General features: G+C 44.4%; 1 protein-coding gene across 2 annotated transcripts in view; it reads right to left on the bottom strand.

The window, feature by feature from the left end:
* Positions 1-4,470: 4,470 nt before the first annotated feature.
* Positions 4,471-26,671, bottom strand: part of CHST11 (carbohydrate sulfotransferase 11) — a 271,589-nt gene continuing 249,388 nt past the window's right edge. For both annotated transcript variants that reach the window (XM_061205219.1, XM_061205218.1), the window contains exon 3: positions 4,471-5,616. In XM_061205219.1, coding sequence (XP_061061202.1) covers positions 4,762-5,616 — 855 coding nt within the window. In that variant the 3' untranslated portion in view covers positions 4,471-4,761. The remainder of the gene's footprint in view (positions 5,617-26,671) is intronic.

The raw sequence follows: 26,671 nt of genomic DNA on the forward strand, positions 1-26,671 counted from the left end.
AATGGATTCGGAATCGGAAAATTGGGGCTTTGAAGGGCAGGTCTACAACTTCGGAACCAAAGACAGGCACTGAAGAGAGGCGTGTCGTCGAGTGCCACAACTCTGAAGGCACATCAACCTAAGTGTGAATACCGGCTCTGCCACCAACGCCCTTTAGCCTTTCAGGGCCTGTTTCCTTATTTTTCACGGGGGTGGTAGCCTACATGATCAGGGTGGGCCTTCTAATGCATCGCTTTACAAAGAATTTACAGACAAAACAGGAATGAAGAAAGCTTCTATTCATCCACTAAACAGAAAGGGCTCGGGTCTATGGAGGTCTTTGCCACGGCCAAGACTGCAATGGGGTCTGCATGTGCGTCTCTCCCACTCCATCATCTGATACACGTGAGCAGGGCCCCGCACATGCTAAGGGACCCAGCCCAGCCCAGCCCACCCCTGCTGTCTTCTGTCAGTGAGCCATGAACAAAGCATACACAGAGAGAAGCTTCTTTTCTTTCTTCAATTTAATTGAAGTTACTTAGAAAAATAATCAGGCTTGAATGGCTTTTCCTGGAGGAAGGTTCATGAACATTTTCACGCTTTTGTTGGCAATGTGGAATTCAGCTTTCTTGAACAGTACAGTAAAATACAGGGAGAGTTTTCTACAACAGGCCCTCTACTGCACACAAATACGTAAAAAAAGAAAATCACACTCCACAAAGATGTTAAATTATATGTCCATATGCCATACTGAGCACGCTCCTAAGAAAATAGTACGGGCAGCCCCTTCTGTACCTGACAAAGGGTAACGGACTGAAATTCGCCCGTTAACGGCCGAAGATCAAGCTGGTGTAGAAGATCCTGCTGCCTGTTCATAGGGTCCAGTTGGTTGTGATGGAAAAGGCTGGAGGAAATACTGGTTGTGGGAACTCTGGGGGAGTGATGAGGTCAGTCCTGCTGACATGAGTGGGTAAGAGATTCTGGTTCCCAGGATCACACAGAACGGGGCATCTCAGATTGCGTGTGTGTGTAGGGGACACTCAGGCTGTGAGAGATCTGCTCTGAGCCCCACCCACCAGGGTCAGAGTCCCTCGGCTTCTGGCCAGGTTAGAACAGGGACTTTTGCAGTCACTACCTCAGCACTGGTCCAGACCCAACCAGCTAAGGATGCTAGGGACTCGCTTTTGTTCTGGGAATTTTCTACCAGTAGGGATCAGACCCTGGTGCTTCCACGCCTTTGCCACCAGGACACTGGTCCGACCGAAGTTTCCACTGCCCGTTGCTGTCCTGTGCCATACAGGTGAATGGGCAGGACAGCGAAACTCACCTGCTGGACAGGTGGGAAGGAAGGTCCCCTCTGAGACACCAACAGGTCAGCAGGCTGCCCCTCTTCCCAGGCCAGCTGGGGAGGCAGGCAAGGGGGAGGGTCTGAAGCAGCTGCAGGAATCCAAACCCTGTGGCTAATATTCTAGAGTTTTCCAGCCAAAGGGACAGGTTAAGCAGGAATGTCCTTGTAAATACTACTCTGTACCTGGTTTTGAAAACACAGCAGCGCCTCTGAAAAGTGGCTCGGAGACGGGACACCTGCCTGTACTTTTCTCCAGCTAAGCATGCAGTAGAAAGCGTTTTCAAACAGTCTTCTTAAAAAAAAAAAAAAGAAAAGGAACGAAAGAACCAAGAAATTTTGTTTCCCAGGCACATTTTCACCCATGGATTCTTTTTAACCAAGGACACAGAGTACTTTCTACTTTCTGCAAAAACAGTTGAATTGATTTTTTTTAAAAAAGTGTTTATGCCATTAGAAAATAAAATATGAACACAAAACACGAGGAGAAAGAGCCCCTCATTGCCAAACCATACCGCAGTATCGTGCCCTGAAGGACACCCTTTCCCACTAGAGCGAGAAGACGAATGAAAGAAGGCATCACAGCTGATCAAAGACGGATGAGATGTGGAAATGCAAAATGCGGGAAATCCACGTGAATGTCCGCTTAAAGTACAAAAAGAACACTGAACAATTCCAAACTATAGAATCGAAAGAGTATTCAGCAAGGGTTGAGCTCTCTTGGCTTGCACTGAGCAACCTAAGGCTCGAGCACTAGGGAGACCAACTGAGGCTTTGTGCCCCTCCCCCATCCCTCCTGTCAGCACCGCCCAAGACTCTTCGGCACTCCCTTTGGGAGGGAGGGAATCGTGGCCCATGTAATATCCAGGATTAGAACCATTGCACTTAAGCAAAAGTTGAATTCATTTGATAAAGTACCTTCGTTGCTATAAGCTGGGTGGAGACTGTGGTGCTGTTTTATTGTTGTTTTGTTTTGTTTTTGGAAGCGGGGTGTCAGGGAAGCGGTTTTTTATCCTTGAAGACCTCAGATGTGCTAAAGCAACCTAGCCAAAGAATATTCAGTGGAACGCTAGCTCTCTGAGATGATCTGCAAAAGAGAGTATCCCGCTCACAGAAGGTCAGGAAGTGCCACCGACTCCATCAGTGATGCTCTTGGGAATTCACAATGCACAGCACACATTCAAGGCTCTGAAAAGTCCTGCAGAAAGGAAATGGACTTAGCTTTGTTTCCCAAGGATATCTGACTACAAAAACCCTTATTTTGCATCACACCAACTTGTGTCTGGGGAGAACCTGTGTTCTCTGAAGCACATTATCAGGAAACGCCAGAAACCTCTTTCGTTAGCAGAAGCTTTGTTTCTGAGGACACTGTCCCCTGCCTGGAAATAGGGTCCAGGAATAATTCCAAGGACAGCTGAAGTCTGTCACCCTACTTGGTAAAACACATTGCATAAATCTCTATTCGTCAAGGGTACAGTTGACGTGCCCTTCGCAAAGGAGAGAGAGCTTGGAAGAAGGTACACAACATCTTATAAATAGCTTCGGCCACCCTCTCCAGTGCACACCTCACTCACATTCAATAAAATAATTTCCTCCGTGAGACATGGCAGCTGCTGCTCACTGACCTGGCTGGGAGCTTTACGATACAATTTTAATAGTTTCTGTGAAGAAGTTACTCATTTTTTGTTCCTTTAGAATATTCTTCTCCCCTCTGTGCTATACACTGCATCAAAAACAAAAAGCAAAACTTACCCACACCCCATCCCACCCCACCCCCTATTATTAGACCTATTATTATTATTATATACAGTATCTGCTACCAACTCATACACTAGCTGTAAGAGGGATATGGCTCAAACTTCAACGGAGGCATCGGAAATGAGAAGCATGTGCAGACGTTAATTAGCAAGGAACAGGGAATGGAATGTTTCCAGCCTTCCAGAGGAAAAGGGCGTGGGTTACCATCACAGAAGGCTATCCTTGCTGCTCATTGCTGGTGGTTGCAAAGGCGCCGATGGTTTCTTGGCCTTTGGAGGAGCGGATATGCATAAGTGTACAAACAGTCCGCCTCTGACCTTCACAAGGAGTAGAAATGCCAGGCTATTGCAAATCCTCCAATGTCTGAGTTCTGCCACAAAATTTTAATCTTTTATATGGCAAAGAGTAGAAAACAACACTTCTAGGTGGAGACCTTAAAGCTGGGCTGGAAATGACAGGAGGAGACGGTTGGCGAATATTCCCTTTCCCTCACCCAAGGCAGACATCACTAATCAATCACAGCACTCTTCCATGCTGTGCCTGGCAAATCTGTTCTGGGGCTTAAAGGCAGATACTACCAATAAATTGGAGTGGGCACATGACAGGAAACATTTTTGTCATCTCTTATGTTGGGCAATGAGCTTGGATTACTCACCAAGTTAAGTGGCCTGTTCCAAGCACGTGGTTTTCAAATTTGGGCCATAGAAAAATGCAAATTTGTAGGGATCCTGAACCTTCTGGGGTTGTTCGTGAATAGTCCAAACCTCATGTTAAGTCCATGAATATCAGGGGTTTGCTAATTGTCAAGCTGGATACTCTGCGTCCACGTAAAGCTTCTTGAGGGCCAAGACTATTGGTTTTGTTCAATGTTCTATCCGCAGGGTCTAGAATTAGGCCTAGCACATAGTAGTTGCTTAATAAATACTTGTTGAATGTAAAGCACCAGCCACTTCACCTTCATCACAACTGGCACTGCCAGTTAAAAAATTCTGTAGAAAAGCCTATTCTACCAGATTGCTAAGTCTGGTGGGGGGGGGGAAAAAAAGCCACAATCAGCTCTCTCCTTGGGTTAAAAAAAAAATCACTTTTCTTTCGTGTGAGGAACGTTTGGGTCGACTGAAATCAGTTTGGAATCAGTCCCTTGCAAAGGTGCCTCTTTCTATTTATTTCTAGCAGAATTTCAAGAATGGTGGTATCAACAGACAGCACAACGGTGGTTATCACAGTGACTCTCTGAGCGGTTAATAAGGAGAACATTCATGCCCCTGCACGAGCTGCTGCAAGCACAGAACGAAACATAGATCTCTTCTGCAAAGACGTTAGAATCTTGCTGCCACAAAAAGAAATCTATACAGAGACCATGTTTAAATAACTATAAATAACATTAATTAGAATTTATGGGATGCACAATTCATGGAATTCACCAGAACACAAAGAAACCTCTGAAACAGTGTTGGGGGATTCATGTCTAAAAAACAAGGACACCCATCCTAGTCCCCTGCAAAGACAGCCGTCCTTCCGTACTAAGGATTTTAAATAATTCTCACTATGCTGCTCGCAGCATCATCCCCAAAGAAATATTAATTTACAAAATAACCCAATATCCATAGAATTCTTTTGACAAATAAAAATCTTAAATTAAAAAGCACGATTCTCGCCCCTCTCCCCACCTCCACCCTTCATTCCAATTTCAGGTAGCTTGGCACTGAGTAATTGAACATTAAAAAATCAAGTTTGTAGACTTCGTACAGCTGCGTCTGGTGCTCTGAGCTGATGTTCTGGAAGAACTCTGTGGTCATTTCATCAGTAGTTCTCGTGGACTTGGCGTAGGTGGGGAACTTCAGGTAGCTGCCCACGCCCGCCAGCTGCAGGACGTAATTGGAATCCTCCTCCAGCGTCTCATACTTGCCCACGAGGTCATAGTGGATGTGGCACGGGTGGCAGAGGGAGTAGACGGTCTGCCAGTGTTCGTTGAAGGGTTCCTCGCGCTGGGTGTGCGGGTCTATGAGATAGGCCACGAACTCCTCGAACTTGACGTCGTCGCCCTTGCGCAGGGCCTCCTGCGTGGCGTTCTTCCGCTGTCGCTTGATGATCTTGGTGCCGTAGCGCTTGTGGAAGGAGGTGTTGTACTTCTGCGTGAACTTGTTCCGGTAGGCGGACACCAGCCTCTCGAAGGGCTCCCGCACGAACAGGAACTTCATGTAGCTTTTCAAGCGGTGGTTGATCTCGGGGATGCTGTACTGGTTCAGGGTCTTCAGGTTGGCCGAGACGTGCGCCTCGTTGGCCGGGATCTCCATGGGGTCGCTGTACTTGCCCCGCCCGGTCAGGACCATCATGAGCCGTTTCCAGTTGGTGCATGCCACCTTGGGCACGTAGCAGTAGATGAGCTCGTGGTCCTCATCCACCACCAGGTGCTTCAGGTCGTTGGGGGTCAGCACCCGCCGCTTGCGGCTCACGGCGCTGTTGGCCCGGCACGTGTCTGTGACCTGGTCCCGCCGCATCTGGTGCAGGACGGCCGTGTTGGAGAGCTCCAGCTGCAGAGGGGACACAAGAAGAATAAGAACTCAGTACTTGTGTGGGATGTGTACACTGGGCCACATCCACAACACGATGGCCAGTGCGGGCCACCAAGGCAGCCACTGACAATCTAAATGGCCTGTCTCCCTTTCCAATTCTCCATCAGCTGTCGGGACTGTTTCGGTTCTGTGTTCCACCATGCTTCCTTTGGAGAGTAATGATAATGACCAACTCTATAACTTACCCATCACCCTCTACATGCCAGGCATTTTACTAGAGCTTCATATATACAGTTTTTCTTTTCTCTGTACAACAAACTTGAACCGTTATTGATTTATTTAACAATATCAAATACCTGCCGCTGTGCCAGGTAGCATGCTGCTAGGCACTGGGGGTGCAGTAATGAAAAAGTGCAACAAGGTAACTGCCCTTATGGAGCTGAGAGTCCAGCTGGAAAGAAAAGGGAACTGACGTTCAGAGATGTTAAGTTACTAGCTTGAGATCACACAGTGAGAGAGTCACTGTATTCAAACTCAGGTCTGCCTGGCAACCAAAGCTGCCCACTTTCCACTCTAATCTGATGTCCAGTCCTCCAGTCTTCTTGATTAAAGCAGGAAGAAAGCATGGAGTTCTGGCATTTGATTGCTCTATTTCAAAGCAAGGGGATCCAATTTTTCTACAAGCCTATCACTGTGGACATCTGTTGCTTTTTGCTTCCTCAGTACCAGTGCCTTGATTTTCATCTGGGAACCTGCTTTCCTTCATTCGCAGCTCCCTTTCCTCTCAAGCTGCTGAGCTGAGCTGGAGCTTGGGGACGGGGAGGAGGGCCACCATGCAGGGAGAACTAGACTGGGAATGAAGGGAACAGAGGAAGGATGAGCAGAAAGACAAGGGGATGTATTCCTGGTGACGTCATCTGAACACCTAGCTCCATATGTTGTTGAAACCAGACCCCCAGCTTCTGGGCTTTTGTTGCATTAGTCAATACATTTGCTTTGGTGCAAAAGGCAGTTTACGTCTGGGTTATATATCACTTGGAACCATAATATATGGGTATTTACGTTTATTATCTTTGAGCTTTTCCTCTCTGCCATATTCATGCGCTGAGCCATCCATTCCAACATGTGTCCAGACCTCATAAAGTACAAGGCACTCTGCCCAGCACCGCTGGGAGGTATAACCCTTTCCTAAAGGGCTCACAGCCTAAGAGGCACCAGGCCAGAGAGCTGGCGGCCTCAGTAGGGGCCAAAGGGAAAATCTGTGTGCTCCTCTGAATTCCAGGAGCAAAGGTTTCTCCCCTAAAGGCCGTTCACTCCCAATCTGAACTAGTTCTCACAGACCACCTAGAATAGGCAACACGAGACCACACTGCCCTGGTGTGCTGCCATCTTGGTCTCCAACCCCAGAGACTCAGAGACTTTCAATGGAGTGGTGACACCCTACTGTTGTTTGGCTTAATGCCATGCCTCCATCTGCCCTTCTGAATGTGTAATGTGCTCTTCTTCTTTTCTTTTTTAAATTTAATTTTTTCTTTTATATTGGAGTATAGTTGATTTATAATGTTGTGTTAGTTTCAGATGTATGGTTCTTCTTTTAAATATCAAAGGTACTAATATTATGATTAACGTTATAGAGAGACTGGGGCACCAGGGCTATGGAATAGCCACTATGGGGCTGCAGATGACATGGCTGCATCCCTGACCCCGGAATGAATGGGGTCCCCATCCTCATACTCGTCTTCTGAGGTCCTTCCCAGTCCAGCACCAACCTACTTCTCCCACCTCATTCCCGTTCCTCTGCCCCCTTTAGAACTGAAGGAAGCTCCAAAGAAACAAATGATTCACTCTTTTCCTGTTGGGCCCAGCCACTCCTATCTGGGATTCTTCCCTCTCGCTTTCTGCTGGTATAAACTGGATAATACACGAAGGCCCGACACACGCCCCTGCCACACAAGTGGAAGAATCATTCCCTCCTCTAAACACCCTCCCCACTGAGCGTCCTTTACAGCACAAGTGCCCCGTCTGTTTCATGCTTGGTTTTCTCAAGTCGGGCGACCCCTTGATTCACAGGGACCCAAAGCCACAGAGCCACTGCCCTCTCCAGGCTGGACTGCGGGTGGTCTAGAGTAGGGAATGCAGAGGGATCAGTGAAATCCCCCCACCCCTAAAACCACCTGCACAGGCAAGTCAGTAGAGCCAAGGGCCCGGGTGGGACCCAAGAAGCTGGCCTTGTGTTTCCAACTCTGAACCACAATCTGTACAATTCATTCTAGAATGTGCACAGGGCAATTGGGATGGGCTTAAGTTAGGAACACTGATGAGTTTATGGGGGACCTGAGGGATATCCTGGTGGCCACTGGAGAGAAGTCATTACATCCTGCTTTAGGGCTCTGTGTCTGTCTTCTCTCATGGTTCCCACGACGATGATGGTGATGGTGATATCAGCCGGTATGAGACAACAGCAGACAGCTGGGGGAGCTACTCTGTGTCAGGCACCTTCACACCTTCAGGTTATTTAAATACATTATCTTTAATCTTCCCAGCAATTCTCTGAAGTAGATGCTATCACCACTGGAAATTTCCACACTCAAGGGAAGGAAGCAAACCAAGACAGAGTGCTAATGTTCTGAAAGTTCCATGAGCAAACAGGAGATTCTCTTGCTACTTCAGTCTCATAAGCAACTGGGGGAAATCTGGAAGGAGTTGTCACTGCCCTCCTGATGGTCATTCCCCTTTACAATCCTACACTGTCACTCTTCCCTTCAAGAAGTCGAGTCTATTTCTCCAGCCCCTTGACTCTGACTGTGACTCGCTCAGACTAGCAGAAAGCGTTAGAAGTGAGGATGAACCAGTTCTGGAGCCTATTATGAAGCCTTGTAGTGCCTGCCCTTTGCGGCTACACCTTCATACCACACTGGCCAAAGGTTCTCCCTGTCGAATGCAAGTACCATGAAGTGTGAACTTTGTCTTTCCAGGGCTGTAGCTCCAGTGCTTGCAAAAGTGCCAGTCATATAGTAGACGGTCACTAAGTATTTGTTGAGTGAATGAATGAATCAGCTAATAATCTCTTCAGGGAAACTTGATAGGAAAGGGGGAAGGCCCCTCTGTAACTAAAGAAATTTCCCAATTGTTCACAGATGTCAGAACGTTCTTTAATAGAGGCTGTAATAGTGATCCCCCAAAATTCATGGGGGACCTCGGAATGTGACCTTATTTGGAAATACGGGGTTTTTTTTTGCAGATGTGATTAGTTAAACTGACGTCATACTGAGTTAAGGTGGGTCCTAGTCCAATGACTAGTGTCATTATAAGGAGAGAATACAGAGACACAGAGACACACATAGAGAAGGCCACGTGCTGGCAGAGGCAGAGGTTGGAGTGACGCATCTACTAGCTAAGAGATGCCGAGGACTGTCAGCAACAACCAGAAGCAGGGGAGGACGAGGAAGGGTGTACGCGTGGAGCCGTCAGAGAGCGTGTGGCCCTGCTGACACCTTGATTTTAGACTTCCAGCCTCTGGAGCTGTAAAAGAATAAACTCCTGTTATTTTAAGCCACTGAGTTTATGATACTTTGTTATGGAAGTCCTAGGGAACTAATACAGGAACCAAGCCTTCAGCCCATAACTTTGAGCAAATTGTTATAAAATATAAATGTATAAGAGAGGGTAACATTATATAAGACAATAGTTTTACATAGAAGAGTAAGGAAAGGGTATTAGAGCACTCAGTAGAAAGTGGGTAAGATCTGCAATCAGAAGACCTAGGCTTGGGCAAGACCCTTAACTTTTTAAGCCTCGGTTCTATTATTTGCAAAATGGGAATAGTGCCACCTACCCTGCAGGGGTGTTGATTAAATCAAATAAAAAGTATGGGTTGGCATTTAGACAATAAGATCAAGTCTAGTTCAGAATTTGGACAAGGTATGGTACACTGAAGGCAGTTAACATATATGCATTCTTTTTTAATTAATTAATTAATCAATCAATCAATCTTTGGCTGCGTTGGGTCTTCCTTGCTGAGAGCGGGCTTTCTCTAGTTGCGGCGCGCGGGCTTCTCATTGCGGTGGCTTCTCCTGTTGCGGTGCACGGGCTCTAGGCACGCGGGTTTCAGTAGTTGTGGCTTGTGGGCTCTAGAGCGCAGGCTCAGTAGTTGTGGCGCATGGGCTTAGTTGCTTCACAGCATGTGGGATCTTCCCGGACCAGGGCTTGAACCTGTGTCCCCTGCATTGGCAGATGGATTCTTAACCACTGCGTCACCAGCGAAGTCCCTATGCATTCTTCATGAAAGAAGAAAAAAAAAAAATCCAAGAAAGAAGGCCAGAAATCTCAAAGACGAATTTCACCAGCTCTATAATTTTGTTGCAGGCCAGCCCTAGGTCATGGAGTTCAATTAATATTTAGTTTGAATGGTAAAACTCTGACTTTTGCATTTCCTGATTTCTGAACAGATGTATTCATCACCTTAAGAAGAGCATTCATGCCACTTAAAAAACCAAACCCAAACCAGAACTGTCCTAAAGGAAATAGGACTAGGAAGGAAAAAGGGCCCATCAATTTTGTCCATTTGAATCACTACTGGACAGTTTTGAAGGCAACAAATTGCTAAATGAGCAGAGAAACAAGGGGTCCTCCTTCTTTCCCCCCAGCTTTTTTCAGTTGGAGACAATTTTCTGGCCGTTTGAATCCCCAGGGAGGTAGCATGTCAGATAATATTGCACTCAGGACCACAGAGCCATGAAAAATGGAAACGATACCACAGCGTCGTTTTACATCCAATTGCAGAGACAGACAGAAAATAACTCAAAGGGGCTTTGGAATGTGGTATTGTGGTTTCTTTCTCTTCCATTTCCTCCTTCTCCATGGCAGTTTAGGTGGCAAATGGTGCACCTGCTGCGATGAGGCAGCACAATTTCCCTCGGGAGGACTTTGGGGCACAGATCAAGAGAATAAGCATATTCTCAATCTTGAGACATGTTCCCAATTCCTTCTCAGAGGAAGGAATTCACCCAGGCCTCTAGTGTTGATTTTTTTTTAACAAAATATTTTGTTTTTATTTTAACTTTTTATTTTAAAACAATTTCAGGCTAGTGTTGATTTAACTTATTAAAAGCATAATGGTACTAAAATATGCACAAATATAAAACTAGGTAGAGAAGACCAAAACAAATGGAAACATTCAAGTGAACAACATTAACCTGACGGATGATGATGTTTTACTGGAACCAGAGCCCTACTAGAAACGCACAGGGTACTTGCTGTCTGTGCCGGGAGAGGCTCTTTGCAGTGTGGCATTCCTCCTCTATGTGCCGCTCAACTTTCCCACCGCTTTCTCATTTCTAGTTACTATAAAATCCAGCACCCTGTAATATCACTTGACCTTTACTTGGTCCAAATGCATCATTTATATATTTTTTGTCTCTGCCCATTTCTAATGAGCCCAAGACAATAAAAATTGAGGTACAGGGCTTCCCTGGTGGCGCAGCGGTTGGGAGTCTGCCTGCCGATGCAGGGGACACGGGTTCGAGCCCTGGTCTGGGAGGGTCCCGCATGCCACGGAGCAGCTAGGCCCGTGCGCCACAATTGCTGAGCCTGCGCGTCTGGAGCCTGTGCTCCGCAACAGGAGAGGCCGCGATAGTGAGAGGCCTGCGCAACGCGATGAAGAGTGGCCCCCGCTTGCCGCAACTGGAGAAAGCCCTCGCACAGAAACGAAGACCCAACACAGCCATAAATAAATAAATAAATTTAAAAAATTAAAAAAAAAAAATTGAGTTACACGTTACTGCCAAGACCATCAATGAACACATGTGCCATAATGTCACATGGCAGGGCTAGGTGTGGCCCTGATAATCCAGAAATGCTTTAACGTTTTTTCAAAATACAAATAAGAATACAAAATAAAAATATAAAATTAATATAATTCTCAGAACTCAGATCCCTGGGAGCTATATCTGTGGACCCCTTGAACCTTGGTTTAAGAAACCTGAATTAAGGGGAGCCCTGGACAGGTCAGAGGGAAGAGAAGAATGCTTCACCATCATGGCCAGGATGGGGCAGGAGAGATTTTGGATGGCGGCCTGGGCTGTTGCAGATATCTCCATTTTTGTTATTAGGACCAACTGCATGTTAGAAATTGTAATCAGGTAAGCAGTGATTTCTAACGTTAAAGAAAATGCAGATCTGCTCATGTCACTTCCACACTTGCCCCCAGTCAGGGTTCACAGGAGCTTTTGTAATGGTCCCAACTCTTCAGCAACTAACAGGTTCCCTGAGTATCAGTTTGACATCTATCCAGGAAGAGGAGGGAGTGATAGAGCATTTCCTTGGTGAACAGCTCGCTCCTTTGTCACGGAAAGAAAACATCTGTCTTCTCCAACCATGTTGTATCAGTTTTACAAAGAGGGCTTGTTGTTCTGATAATTATCTGAGCTTGAGATCAATCTCTTTCCTTTTTCACTCCCTTTCTCTCCCCTCTTCTTTCCTTTCTCAAAGGTATCTGAAGAGACCATAACAAAGGACATATGTGTAGCATAAAACTGAAAGAGGAAAAAACAAATATACTAAAAGGGCTGTGATTGAGGATCTTCTTTGGTGGTGGGCTTCCTCGTAGCAGGGACAAAAGGGGAAACGGGATTAAGTCTCCTTGCTTTTGTTCTCGGAAGGAAGTAGCATTCCAATTGCTTGGGACAGAAAATATACGCAGTGTAGGGGACTCAGAAATTTGAGTCAAGGAGGGAGATTCTTGGATTCAGTGTGCCCACGCTGGAATATTCAGAGGGTCGCTTTCTTCTTGGGAGACGAGTAGCACACGTCACTATCACCTGTGTCCACAGGGCCCTTCAGCATTCACAGGGCACTTTCACACACCATCCCACTTAAAGATCCCAGTGGGACTTCTCCAGAGCTTACTAAAAGAAAGTTTATATTCAGCAGACCGGCCCGTACTTCTGACCATGTGTCATCTTTTTCTGGGCTGGCTCTGCCAGGTATTACCAATACCTCATGTGAATGGTTCTCAACCTTGAGCTTGCATGGCAATCACCTGGAGGGCTTGTTAAAACGCAGTTTGCTGGATCCACCCCAAGTTGCCAATTCAGTAGGTCTGGGACTGGGCCTGAGAATCTGCATTTCTAGCAAGTTCCCAAGTTGTCAGTTTGTTAGGGCTGCCATAACAAAATACTACAGACTGGGTGGCTTAAGCAGCAGAAACGGATTTTCTCAGAGTCCTGGAGGAGCGGGCAGGGTTGGTTTCCTCTGAGGTCTCTCTCCTTGGCTTGCCTATGTCTGCCTTCTTGCTGCCTTTTCACATGGTCAGCCCTCTGTGCATCTTTACCCTTGGTGTCTCTTCCTCTTCTTCTTTTTTTTCTTTTTTAATGAATTTGTTTATTTTTTGGATGTGTTGGGTCTTCGTTGCTGTGCGCGGGCTTTCTCTAGTTGCGGCGAGCGGGGGCTACTCTTTGTTGCGGTGCGCGGGCTTCTCATTGCGGTGGCTTCTCGTTGCGGAGCACGGGCTCTAGGCGTGCGGGCTTCAGTAGTTGCGGCACGCAGGCTCAGTAGTGGTGGCACACGGGCTTAGCTGCTCCGTGGCATGTGGGATCTTCCCTGGACCAGGGCTTGAACCTGTGTCCCCTGCACTGGCAGGCGGATTCTTAACCACTGCGCCACCAGGGAAGTCCTCTTCCTCTTCTTATAAGGACACCAGTCTTACTGGATTAGGCCCACCCTAATGGCCTTGATTTAATTCAGTCACCTCTTTAAAGGCCCTATCTCCAAATACGGTTACGTTCTGAGGTACTGGGGGATTGGGACTCCAATATGTGAATACTGGGGGTGGGGCACGATTCAGCCCATTACAGCAGGTGATGCTGATGTGCTGGTCCGAGGTCCACACTTTGAGAACCACATCTTTCCACTATGAGGAAAGGACTGTAATCTAACATCTTTCACCAGTTCAAGCTATTCTTAATTATAGAACACAGAGCCAAGTTCGTCATCTGCTGCCAGGCAACTCCTAGGTCTACCTCCAGCTGCAACCTCGACTCTCCTCACCTCCCTTTGATCTCCCAAAAGTATAAATTAGGTCAGAGGAAGGCTGATTCTAGGAAACCGTGAACATGGCTACAGGCTCTGGGCTGTGTCCTGCGTTCTCACTTAGACGTCTATTTTTAATTTGGACATTTAAAAAAGGCAACTGTAATTAGCTGAAGTACCAAATTTAGGGACTGTTTGAGTCTTTAAAACTTCACTACGTTTCATCTTAAAAGGAAGGAAAGCACATTTCCCTTAAATTAAAACGTCTTTTGCGGTGTTTACAGTTTCTTTCAGACACAAGGACCCAAACTGAAGGAGGAGCAGCTGGTCCATTTTACTGTCCCGGGTGGAGGAGATGCAGAGGAATGGAAACCCAGAGAAAAAGGTAAATGTAAAGGCATCAAGAGAGTGGGGTTGGCAGAATCTGTCATTAACAACTGCCTGCTTGGGCCCAGCCTCAGGTTCTCCACTTGCAAATCCTAATACAAGACCCCTTCGAGCATCTTGGTGGCACTGCCATCATCTTGCTGATTTCAGAATTGGGGGAGGGAGAGGAAAACCCGGGGATCTGATTTGCTATGATTCTATTATATTTCTTTCTGGTATAGTAATTCCTAAACTCTCACAAGAAAGGCTAGTCATGAGGAATCCCTGAAGAAACCACATCTACAGCAAAAAAGAGGCCCACGTTTATACTAGCTACCATTTCTTGAGCACTTACTATGTACCAGCCACTTTTAATCCTCCCAGTCTAGGGGATAGGTATCATTAGTGTTCCCAACTTATGAATGAGGAAACTGAGGCGCAGGGAGAATACGTAACTTGCTCAAGATCAGGGAGCTAGGAACTGGGGTTGGGTTTTGAATCCAGGCAGCCTGTGCTCTGAGCCCCTGCACTGTGCAGCCTCCCAGGATCTGCAGCTCCCCCGGGAGTTACCGTCTCCAGGGCAGCTGCTGGAGCCATGCGTCTCCATCCTGGCAGCTCACAGGGGAGCTTTAAATACCACTGAGGGCTGGGGCCCAACCCCAGAGATCTGACGTGATTGCTTTGGGTGTGGCCAGCTCCCTGGGGATTCGAAAGCTGCCCAGGTGGGAACCATGTCTTAGCGGCTCCAGTGCCAGCAGCTATATAAACTAAAGCATGGAGTGGACTTGAGCAATGACCTGTGTGTGATCTTGGGCAAATTTCACCTTCCTGGTCTTCAGATTTGAAATTAGGGGCTTTCCATCCTGTAGGGCCAGAGATCAAAGGTCTAGAAGGCCACAATTCTAACGTCTTTCCTGTATCCTTAGAGGACCACTAGGAATTTTATAATGCTTAAAAACTTTTATGTTTAGAAAAGAAAGGAGAAAAACATTGAGCCTTTAAAGAAAGAATCTAGTCTGAACCTGTTGCAAAACTTAAAAGGTTTAGGAAAGAATTGATTCCACATTAACTGACATTAGCATTGCCAGGGAAATTGGTTTATTTCTTTTTTTGAATTGAAGTATAGTTGATTTACAGTGTTGTGTTAATTACTGTTGTGCAGCAAAGTGATTCAGTTATACATATGTATATATACACATTCTTTTTGAAAATATTCTTTTCTATTATGGTTTATCATAGGATATTGAATATAATACCCTGTGCAATATAGTAGGACCTTGTTGTTTATCCATCCCATATATAAAAACTTACATCTGCCAACCCTAACCTCCCATTCCATGCCTCCCCCAACCCCCTCCCCCTTGGCAATCACCAGTCTGTTCTCTATGTCTGTAATTCTGTTTCACAGATATGTTCATTTAGGTCACATTTTAGAGTCCACATATAAGTGATATCATATGGTATTTGTCTTTCTCTTTCTGACTTATTTCACTTAGTATGATAATCTCTAGTTGCTGCAAATGGCATTATTTCATTCTTTTTTATGGCTGAATAGTATTCCATTGTACTGTATATATGTGCCACACCTTATTTATTCATTCATCTGTCAATGGACATTTAGGTTGTTTCCATGTCTTGGCTATTGTGAATAGTGCCACTATGAACATAGGGGTGCAGGTATCTTTTTGAATTATAGTTTTGTCTGGATATATGCCCAGGAGTGGGATTGCTGGATCATATAGTAGTTCTATTTTTAGTTTTCTGAGGAACCTCCATACTGTTTTCCACAGTGGCTGCACCAACTTACATTCCCACCAACAGTGTATGAGGGTTCCCTTTTCTCCACACTCTCTCCAGGATTTGTTATTTTTAGACTTTTTAATGATGACCATTCTAACCGGTGTGAGGTGGTACCTCATTGTAGTTTTGAGTTGCATTTTTCTAATAATTAGCAATGCTGAGCATCTTTTCATGTGCCTGTTGGCCATCTGTATTTCTTCCTTGGAGAAATGTCTCTTTAGGTCTTCTGCCCATTTTTGGATTGGGTTGTTTGTTTTTTTGTTGTCGAGTTGTATGAGCTGTTTGTATATTTTGGAAATGAAGGCCTTGGTCACATCGTTAGCAAATATCTTCTCCCTTTCCGTAGGTTGTCTCTTTGTTTTGTTTATGGTTTCCTTTGCTGTGCAAAAGCTTGTAAGTTTGATTAGGTCCCATTTGTTTATTTTTGCTTTTATTTCTTTTGCCTTGGGAGACTGACCTAAGAAAACGTTGGTACGATTTATGTCAGAATGTTTTGCCTATGTTCTCTTCTAGGAGTTTTATGGTATCATGTCTTATGTTTAAGTCTTTAAGTCAGTTTGAATTTATTTTTGTGCACGGTATGAGGGTGTGTTCTAACTTCATTGATTTGCACGCGGCCATCCAACTTTCCCAGCACCACTGGCTGAACAGGCTGTCTTTTTCTCATTGTATATTCTTGCCTCAGAAAATTGGTTTCTTAGGATTTCAACTTGTCACTAGGGAATCAACTGTTTAATAATAAGGACTGAATCTCTACAGGAGCTTTTCCTACCTTTCCAAAGCAAAAAGAATAAGGAAAAGGTGCAATGGATGGGAAGCATTTTGAGCCCTGGAAGGTGAGGCAGTGGTGCAGGAGACCCTGGGTGATGGAGGGCCCGGAGCTGGCCTCTGGATGCAGCCCCCAAGCCAGGCTCAGCTGACACGGCCACAGGTGAGCTAAGGCTCTGAGCTGCGTTTTAACCTTGGGTACTTTGAGGGCAGAAACAAGCAAGCAGAGGGTTAAGGTACTTCTTTTGTATCAGGGTTTAAATTTGGTGACCTGGGTTAGGGTCACAAACTCAAATGCCCTCTGGAGCCAGCAGGGAGTCCCTGAGCCACTGAAGGCGGGAGATGCCACTTAAATCTTGCTCATGTTGTTGTGAGGGAATGGGGACCTGGTCTTTTGGGATGTTTCAAATTCTCAAGAGAAGCCAGAAAACCCGATTTTATGTGTCATCTGCATTCTCAAATGTTAGCTACAATCAAAAAATAATTTTTTTAATGGTGTTTAAAATTTTTTTTTAACTTGTTTGGGCTGGATTTGCACGGGGGCCACCAGTTGGTGCCCTCCCCCAGGCACTGGACAGTGGGACTAGTAACGAGGTGCCCTCTTGGAAAGGGCTGTTCTGAGCTGTGCCCACCACTGCCTCCCACCCAGCTGCCCTGCTCAGTTAACCGAACCGTAAGCAGTTGAGGGGGGAAAGAGTCAGGTGGAACAAGCCAGACTGCAGAAGTTCCCGAATGCAGTTAGGAAAGCTCACGATCAGCAGTGGTTACTAGGAGACGCCCCTGGGACCTCAGCTCTGCCCACCCACTCTTCTTTGTAATACCTCCTCCTAACATTGTCATCACAATCTACTTATTTTGCGTGTCTCTCCCTTCTAGAATGTAGACTCCAAGAGGGCAGGTACTTTTTACTTTGTGTTCATCCTCATGTCCTCGGTGCCCGGCACATACTAGACACTCAAAGCTTTGTTGAATGAACGAATGGATGCATGCATGCATACATGAATGAATGACTTGGGGGTGACAGGGATTTTAAAGTCCACAAAATGGCTGATGAGGCTGCATGGGCTTCCTGGTGCCTAAATCTGCAGCCCCAGCCCATCTTCCCATGGAGGGTTTCTGGCAAAGATCTTGCAGCTGCAATGCAAGAGCTTAGTATCAGCCCAGAGGCCGGAGGCCAAGAGACAAGCAGCTGGGGTGCTCAGTGCCCGGTGGAAATGGGCTCAGGGTGCCTGCAGTAGCCTTTGACGTGGGGGGCGTGGGAACTGGTACTTTCCACCCGAAGGGTGAGGCCAGGAAGCAGGAGGAGAATCACTCGAGGGTGCTGGTGCCAAGGGTTCCCTTTCAGCCTGACCAGGTGTGGCTGCAGGGGCTCATTGCCATCTCAGATCAGCTGTTCAGGCTTCCGGAGGCCTGGGCAGGGTGCGGGGGTGGGGGGGGGGCGTGCAGGGAGGGGGATGCTTGCCAAGCTGGACCGGCGTCCGATGAATGGTGGCCCGGAACAGGGACAATGGCAGGGAAGGGATGTGCCTCCCACGTGCTCGGGAGGCTGGGTTTCCTGGGAAAGCAGAAGTCGGAGGGCAGGTGGAATGTGCACTGCTGACTGATGCTTTGGGACCCTCGGAAGTCACTGCTGGCAGGAGGCGGGGGGAGGGTTCCACTGTGCAGTCTCCAACGGCTCACCCCTCTCCCAGCCGAGGTGGCCGATGGCACCCCACCCATGTGGGCCTCCCAGAGGGCGATGCTCTTCTGAGGCAGGGGGTTATGACCCCCCCAGCTTCTCCTTCTGGTCTCTCCCTCCTTGGGACCGACTGACTTCATTGGTTCTCTTTCTGATTCTCTTCCTAGACTCACCAGAATGTTCTACTACTCATATTTTACCCAAATCACTTGACCTCCTCAGGTCTTAGTTACCCCATCTGTAAAATGGGGACAATAGTGTCTCCTCCTCAGGGTTGTTTAGAGGATTCAGTGAGCGCTTACAAGGAAAGCACTTAGCACTTCTCTTTATCACTATAAATACTACAGAGGGCAGCTTCCGAAGTGGCCGACAGTATAGCGAGCACATTACCCTGCCTCTCCCATAGCCTAACAGCACATCTCACTCCTTAGTGTATGTAAGAATCACAGTGGGCGCTTGGTGAAATATGGATTCCTAGACGCCACCTGGAGAAATTCTGACTCAGTGGGTCTGGCTGTTCTAGGTACCTGCTCTTGACGGCTGCCCCAGGATGATTCTACCAGGCCGATTCCAAGGTTGGTGATCCTGTGTCCCATTTTGAAAACTGCTGATCATGCGTCACTTTTACATGAACAGGTTCTGCAGTTAACATCCAACACATTTGTCATCTATGCAAAACGCCTGGCTCACGGCGATTCAATATCTCACTGATGTCAGAGACAGAAGCAATTGGAGGCGACTTGGATTGGCAGCTGTTTGTTAAGCAAATTGGAGGTCTAAAGAGCCATTTTCTAGCTATAGAGAGATTAGCTATTAACAAGTATTAACAGACTGTACAGTGTGCATGGAATTTCAGAGTCAGTGAACTATGGATTAGGAGACACCCCCAGAGGTCAATTTATTTCTTAATCAAGTAGCATGTTTCAACAATATCCCATTTCCCTTTTGTTCAAAGGGTACATTCTCTTAGGCTTTCAGGTCTGCATGTTGTGTGTTTCCTGGCGAGGGCAAGGCTGGTCTTTCACTAGGAGGGGAGGTGAAGCCAGCTCTGAGATGGGAGCTCAAAGCCCTGCTCCCACCCATGCCTAGGAAGCACCTCCTCCTCCCCCCCAACCACAGACCTGGGGCCCCAAAAGAGCCATTTTCACCACCTTCACCCAGACCCCTTTGTCTCAAGCTGCTCCATCCCAATTATGGTTATAGCGCCGTGAACAATGTGAGTTCAACTTATTTCCCTCCTCCAAGGCCATTAGGACAGGGCCTGGGTATCGCTGTATCCCAAGTGCCAGGCACTCAGTGCCCAGTACTTGCAGGACTTAGAAAAGAGTGATTAGCTTTGTGCCAATGTGTTAATGCCTTTCAAATACTAAAACTTTTTTGTCTGTCTCAGCTGCTTTACTACCTTTTCCCTTGTTCAAGGATGGACCATTTGGGAGGATAATCAAAGTGCCACAGGAAGGCCATCCATCATTGAGTGCTACAGGGACAAGCATGTCTAAATTCACAGCTGTTTGTTTAGTGAGAAACTTAAGAACCTGGGCTGCTTCTCAGTCACTTCTGGGGACATACAAATACACATAATGGAACCATACATGACGTCATGGATTTGGATCAGGGGCCCACAGATGAATAAGACCCTTAAGTTAATGGCATCAGAGGTGGGCATGTCCTTCTGTTTGTAGAGTTGCAGAGTGATTTTACAGCCCTAGAGCCCTTGGAACACAGAGCTTCAGAGTCGGAAAATACCTTTGCGATCATCTGATACCACGTTCTGATTTTCAGATGGCAAAACTGAGGCCCAGAGATGTTAACCCATCCACCCACTCCCAGGAAGTGGTGAAGCTGGGACCAGAAACCGAGTCTTCTTCCCGTTTTTGCTGCTGGACTGTACAGTAAAAAGAGTAACCTTCTCGTTCCATCCTCCCAGCAGCCCTTGTCCATGGCACAGGGATGGATCCAGGAACAGAGTGATGGGTGGGCCAGCCCAAGTGCCACCTACGTGGTGCTAAAGCATCTCTGTGAGATGTAGCAAACAACCCTGCTTCCAGCAACCTAAGGAGTATCATGTGAGTCATGATCAGTGGAATTTCTGAAACTGAACAGGAGCCAGTGACCTTTTTGATTAGCCAGTATAGGGAACATGGCAAAGGTCCCCCTGGGCTGGCTTGATTGAGGAATCCATTAAAGAAAAGTGAAGCAAGAACTGGGAAAAGTCTTGATGATTTTTTTAAAAGAACAGTGACTCTGCTGTTTGCAGATGACAGGATACTATCCATAGAAAATCCTAAAGATGATACCAGAAAACTACTACAGCTCATCAATGAATTCAGTGAAGGTGCAGGATACAAAATTAATACGCAGAAGTTTCTTGCATTTATATACAATAACAACAAAAGATCAGAAAGAGAAATTAAGGAAACAATCCCATTTACCATCACATCATAAAGAAAAAAATACCTAGGAATAATACCTAAGGAGGCAAAAGACCTGTACTCTGAAAACTATAAGACGCTGATGAAAGAAATTAAAGACGACACAAACAGATTGAAAGATATACCATGTTCTTGGATTGGAAAAATCAATATTGTCACCATGACTATACCATCCAAGGCAATCTACAGATTCAATGCAATCCCTATTAAATTGCCAATGGCATTTTCCACAGAACTAGAACAAAAAAATGTTTTAATTTGTATGGAAACACAAAAGGCCCTGAATAGCCAAAGCAATCCTGAGAAAGAAAAACGGAGCTGGAGGAATCAGGCTCCCTGCCTTCAGACTATACTACAAAGCTACAGTAATCAAAATAGTATGGTACTCAGTACCTCCCATCAGGAAGCTTGCAAAAGCCTCTTAGATAGCCTCATCCACCAGAGGGCAGACAGCAGAAGCAAGAAGAACCTCAGAAAAAGAATGGAGGCAAAGATCAAGAAGATGCAAGAAATGTTTAACAAAGACCTAGAAGAATTAAAGAACAAACACCTAGAAGAATTAAAGAGCAAACAGAGATAAACAATACAATAACTGAAATGAAAAATACACTAGAAGGAATCAATAGCAGAATAACTGAGGCAGAAGAATGGATAAGTGACCTAGAAGACAGAATGATGGAATTCACTGCCATGGAACAGAATAAAGAAAAAAGAATGAAAAGAAATGAAGACAGCCTAAGAGACCTCTGGGACAACATTAAATGCACCAACATTCACATTATAGGGGTCCCAGAAGGAGAAGAGAGAGAGAAAGGACCCAAGAAAATATTTGAAGAGATTATAGTAGAAAACTTCCCTAACATGGGAAAGGAAATAGCCACCCAAGTCCAAGAAGTGCAGAGAGTCCCAGGCAGGATAAACCCACAGAGAAACAGGCTGAGACACATAGTAACAAAACTGACAGAAATTAATTAAAGACAAAGAAAAATTATTAAAAGCAACAAGGGAAAAATGACAAATAACATACAAGGGAACTCCCATAAGGTTAACAGCTGATTTCTCAGCAGAAACTCTACAAGCCAGAAGGGAGTGGCATGATATATTTAAAGTGATGAAAGGGAAAAACCTACAACCAAGATTACTCTACCCAGCAAGGATCTCATTCAGATTCGACAGAGAAATCAAAAGCTTTATGGGCAAGAGAATTCAGCACCACCAAACCAGCTCTACAACAAATGCTAAAGGAACTTCTCTAAGTGGGAAACACAAGAGAAGAAAAGGACCTGCAAAAACAAACCCATAACAATTAACAAAATAGTAATACGAACATACATATCTATAATTACCTTAAATATGAATGGATTAAATGCTCCAACCAAAAGACACAGGCTTGCTGAATGGATACAAAAACAAGACCCATATATATGCTGTGTACAAGAGACCCACTTCAGACCTAGGGACACATACAGACTGACAGCGAGGGGATGGAAAAAGATATTCCATGCAAATGGAAATCAAAAGAAAGCTGGAGTAGCATTACTCATATCAGATAAAATAGACTTTAAAGTAATGTTACAAGAGACAAGGAAGGACACTACATAATGATCAAGGGATCATTCCAAGAAAAAGATATAACAATTATAAATATATATGCACCCAACATAGGAGCACCTCAATACATAAGGCAAATGCTAACAGCTATAAAAGAGGAAATCAACAGTAACACAATAATAGTGGGGGACTTTAACACCTCACTTATACCAATGGACAGTTCATCCAGACAGAAAATAAATAAGGAAACAGAAGCTTTAAATGACACAATAGACCAGATAGATTTAATTGATATTTATAGGACATTCCATTCGAAAACAGCAGATTACACTTTCTTCTCAAATGCACATGGAACATTCTCTGGGATAGATCACATCTTGGGTCACAAATCAAGCCTTGATAAATTTAAGAAAACTGAAATCATATCAAGCATCTTTTCCGACCATAATGCTATGAGATTAGAAATAAATTACAGGGGAAAAAAATGTAAAAAACACAAACACATGGAGGCTAAACAATACGTTACTAAATAACCAAGAGATCACTGAAGGACTCAGAGAGGAAATCAAAAAATACCTCGAGACAAATGACAACGAAAATATGACGATCCAAAACCTATGGGATGGAAACGTATGGACACCAAGGGGGGAAAGCGGGGGGTGGTGGTGGGATGAATTGGGAGATTGGGATTGACATATATACACTAATACGTTTAAAATAGATAACTAATAAGAACCTGCTTATAAAAAAATAAAATTAAATTAAACAAACAAACAAAAAACCAAAACCTATGTGATGCAGCAAAAGCAGTTCTAAGAGGGAAGTTTATAGCAATACAATCCTACCTCAAGAAACAAGAAAAATCTCAAACAATCTAACCTTACACCTAAAGGAACTAGAGAAAGAAGAACAAACAAAACCCAAAGTTAGTAGAAGGAAAGAAATCATAAAGATCAGAGCAGAAATAAATGAAATAGAAACAAAGAAAACAATAGCAAAGATCAACAAAACTAAAAGCTGGTTCTTTGAGACGATAAGCAAAACTGATAAACCTTTAGCCAGACTCATCAAGAAAAAGAGGGAGAGGCCTCAAATCAATAAAATTAGAAATGAAAAAGGAGAAGTTACAACAGACACCACAGAAATACAAAGCACCATAAGAGACTACTACAAGCAACACTAGGCCAATAAAATGAACAACCTGGAAGAAATGGACAAATTCTTAGAAAGGTATAACCTTCCAAGACTGAACCAGGAAGAAACAGAAAATATGAACAGACCAATCACAAGTAATCAAATTGGAACTGTGATTAAAAGTCTTCCAACAAACAAAAGTCCAGGACCAGATGGCTTCACAGGTGAATTCTATGAAACATTTAGAGAAGAGCTAACACCCATCCTTCTCAAACTCTTCCAAAAAATTGCAGAGGAAGGAACACTCCCAAACTCATTCTACGAGGCCACCATCACCCTGATAGCAAAACCAGACAAAGATACTACAAAAAAAGAAAATTACAGACCAATATCACTGATGAATATAGATGCAGAAATCCTCAACAAAATACTAGCAAACAGAATTCAACAACACATTGAAGGGATCATACACCATGACCAAGTGGGATTTATCCCAGGGATGCAAGGATTCTTCAATATACACAAATCAATGTGATACACCATATTAACAAATTGAAGAAGAAAAACCATATGATCATCTTAATAGATGCAGAAAAAGCTTTTGACAAAATTCATCACCCATTTATGATAAAAACTCTCCAGAAAGTGGGCACAGAGGGAACCTACCTCAGCATAATAAAGGCCATATATGACAAACCCACAGCAAACATCATTCTCAATGGTGAAAAACTGAAAGCATTTCCTCTAAGATCAGGAACAAGACAAGGATGTCCACTCTCGCCACTCTTATTCAACATAGTTTTGGAAGTCCTAGCCATGGCAATCAGGGAAGAAAAAGAAATAAAAGGAATCCAAATTGGAAAAGAAAAAGTAAAACTGTCACTGTTTGCAGATGACATGATACTATACATAGGTAATCCTAAAGATGCCACCAGAAAACTACTAGAGCTAATCAATGAATTTGGTAAAGTTGCAGGATACAAAATTAATGCACAGAAATCTCTTGCATTCCTATACACTAACAACGAAAGATCAGAAAGAGAAATTAAGGAAACAATCCCATTTACCATTGCAACAAAAAGAATAAAATACCTAGGAATAAACCTACCTAAGGAGGTAAAAGACCTGTACTCAGAAAACTGTAAGACACTGATGAAAGAAATCAAAGATGACACAAACCGATGGAGAGATATACCATGTTCTTGGATTGGAAGAATCAATATTGTGAAAATGACTATTCTACCCAAAGCAATCTACAGATTCAATGCAATCCCTATCAAATTACCAATGGCATTTTTTACAGAACTAGAACAAAAAATCTTAAAATTTGTATGGAGACACAAAAGCCAAATAGCCAAATAGCCAAATAGCCAAAGCAATCTCTAGGGAAAGAAACAGAGCTGGAGGAATCTGATCCCTGACTTCAGCCTATACTACAAAGCTACAGTAATCAAGACAATATGGTACTGGCACAAAAACAGAAATATAGATCAATGGAACAGGATAGAAAGCCCAGGGAAAAACCCACGCACCTATGGTCAACTAATCTATGACAAAGGAGGCAAGGATATACAATGGAGAAAAGACAGTCTCTTCAATAAGCGGTGCTGGGAAAACTGGACAGCTACATGTAAAAGAATGAAATCAGAACACTCCCTAACACCATACACAAAAATAAACTCAAAATGGATTAAAGACCAAAATGTAAGACTGGACACTATAAAACTCTTAGAGGAAAACATAGGAAGAACACTCTGACATAAATCACAGCAAGATTTCTTTTGACCCACCTCCTAGGGTAATGGAAATAAAAACAAAAATAAACAGATGGGACCTAATGAAACTTAAAAGCTTTTGCATAGCAAAGGACACCATAAACAAGACGAAAAGACAACACTCAGAATGGGAGAAAATATTTGCAAACGCATCAACGGACAAAGGATTAATCTCCAAAATATATAAACAGCTCATGCAGCTCAATATTAGAAAAACAAACAACCCAATCCAAAAATGGGCAGAAGACATAAACAGACGTTTCTCCAAAGAAGACATACAGGTGGCCAAGAGGCACATGAAAAGCTGCTCAACATCACTAATTATTAGAGAAATGCAAATCAAAACTACAATGAGGTATCACCTCACACTGGTTAGAATGGGCATCATCAGAAAATCTACAAACAACAAATGCTGGAGAGGGTGTGGAGAAAAGGGAACCCTCTTGCACTGTTGGTGGGAATGTAAATTGATACAGCCACTATGGAGAACAGTATGGAGGTTCCTGAAAAAACTAAAAATAGAATTACCATATGACCCAGCAATCCCACTACTGGGCATATACCCTGAGAAAACCATAATTCAAAAAGAGTCATGTACCCCAGTGTTCATTGCAGCACTATTTACAATAGCCAGGTCATGGAAGCCACCTAAATGCCCATTGACAGACGAATGGATAAAGAAGATGTGATAGGGTTTCCCTGGTGGCGCAGTGGTTAAGAATCTGCCTGCCAATGCAGGGGACACAGGGTTCAAGCCCTGGTCCGGGAAGATCCACATGCCACTGAGCAACTAAGCCTGTGCGCCACAGCTACTGAGCCTGCGTGCCTAGAGCCTGTGCTCTGCAACAAGAGAAGCCACCACAATGAGAAGCCTGCACACCGCAATGGAAGAGTAGCCCCACTCGACACAACTAGATAAAGCCCACGCACAGCAATGAAGACTAACATAGCCAAAAAAAAAAAAAAAAGATGTGGTACATATATATACAATGGAATATTACTCAGCCATAAAAAGGAATGAAACTGGGTCATTTGTAGAGACGTGGATGGACCTAGAGACTGTCATACAGAGTGAAGTAAGTCAGAAAGAGAAAAACAAATATCATATATTAATGCATATATGTGGAATACAGAAAAATGGTACAGATGAACCGGTTTGCAAGGCAGAAATAGAGACACAGATGTAGAGAACAAATGTATGGACACCAAGGGGGGAAAGCGGGGTGGTGGTGGTGGTGAGATGAATTGGGATATTGGGATTGACATGTATACACTAATAATGTATAAAATGGATAACTAATAAGAACCTGCTGTATAAAAAATGAATAAAATTCAAAAACAAAACAAAACAAAAGACAGTATGGTACTGGCACAAAAACAGAAATATAGACCAATGGAACAGGATAAAAAGCCCAGAAATAAACCCACGCACCTATGGTCAACTAATCTATGACAAAGGAGGCAAGGATATACAATGGAGAAAAGACAGTCTCTTCAATAAGTGGTGCTGGGAAAACTGGACAGCTACATGTAAAAGAATG

This window comes from Eubalaena glacialis, chromosome 11 (genome assembly GCF_028564815.1).
Source record: "Eubalaena glacialis isolate mEubGla1 chromosome 11, mEubGla1.1.hap2.+ XY, whole genome shotgun sequence".
NCBI classification, from domain to species: Eukaryota; Metazoa; Chordata; class Mammalia; order Artiodactyla; family Balaenidae; genus Eubalaena; species Eubalaena glacialis.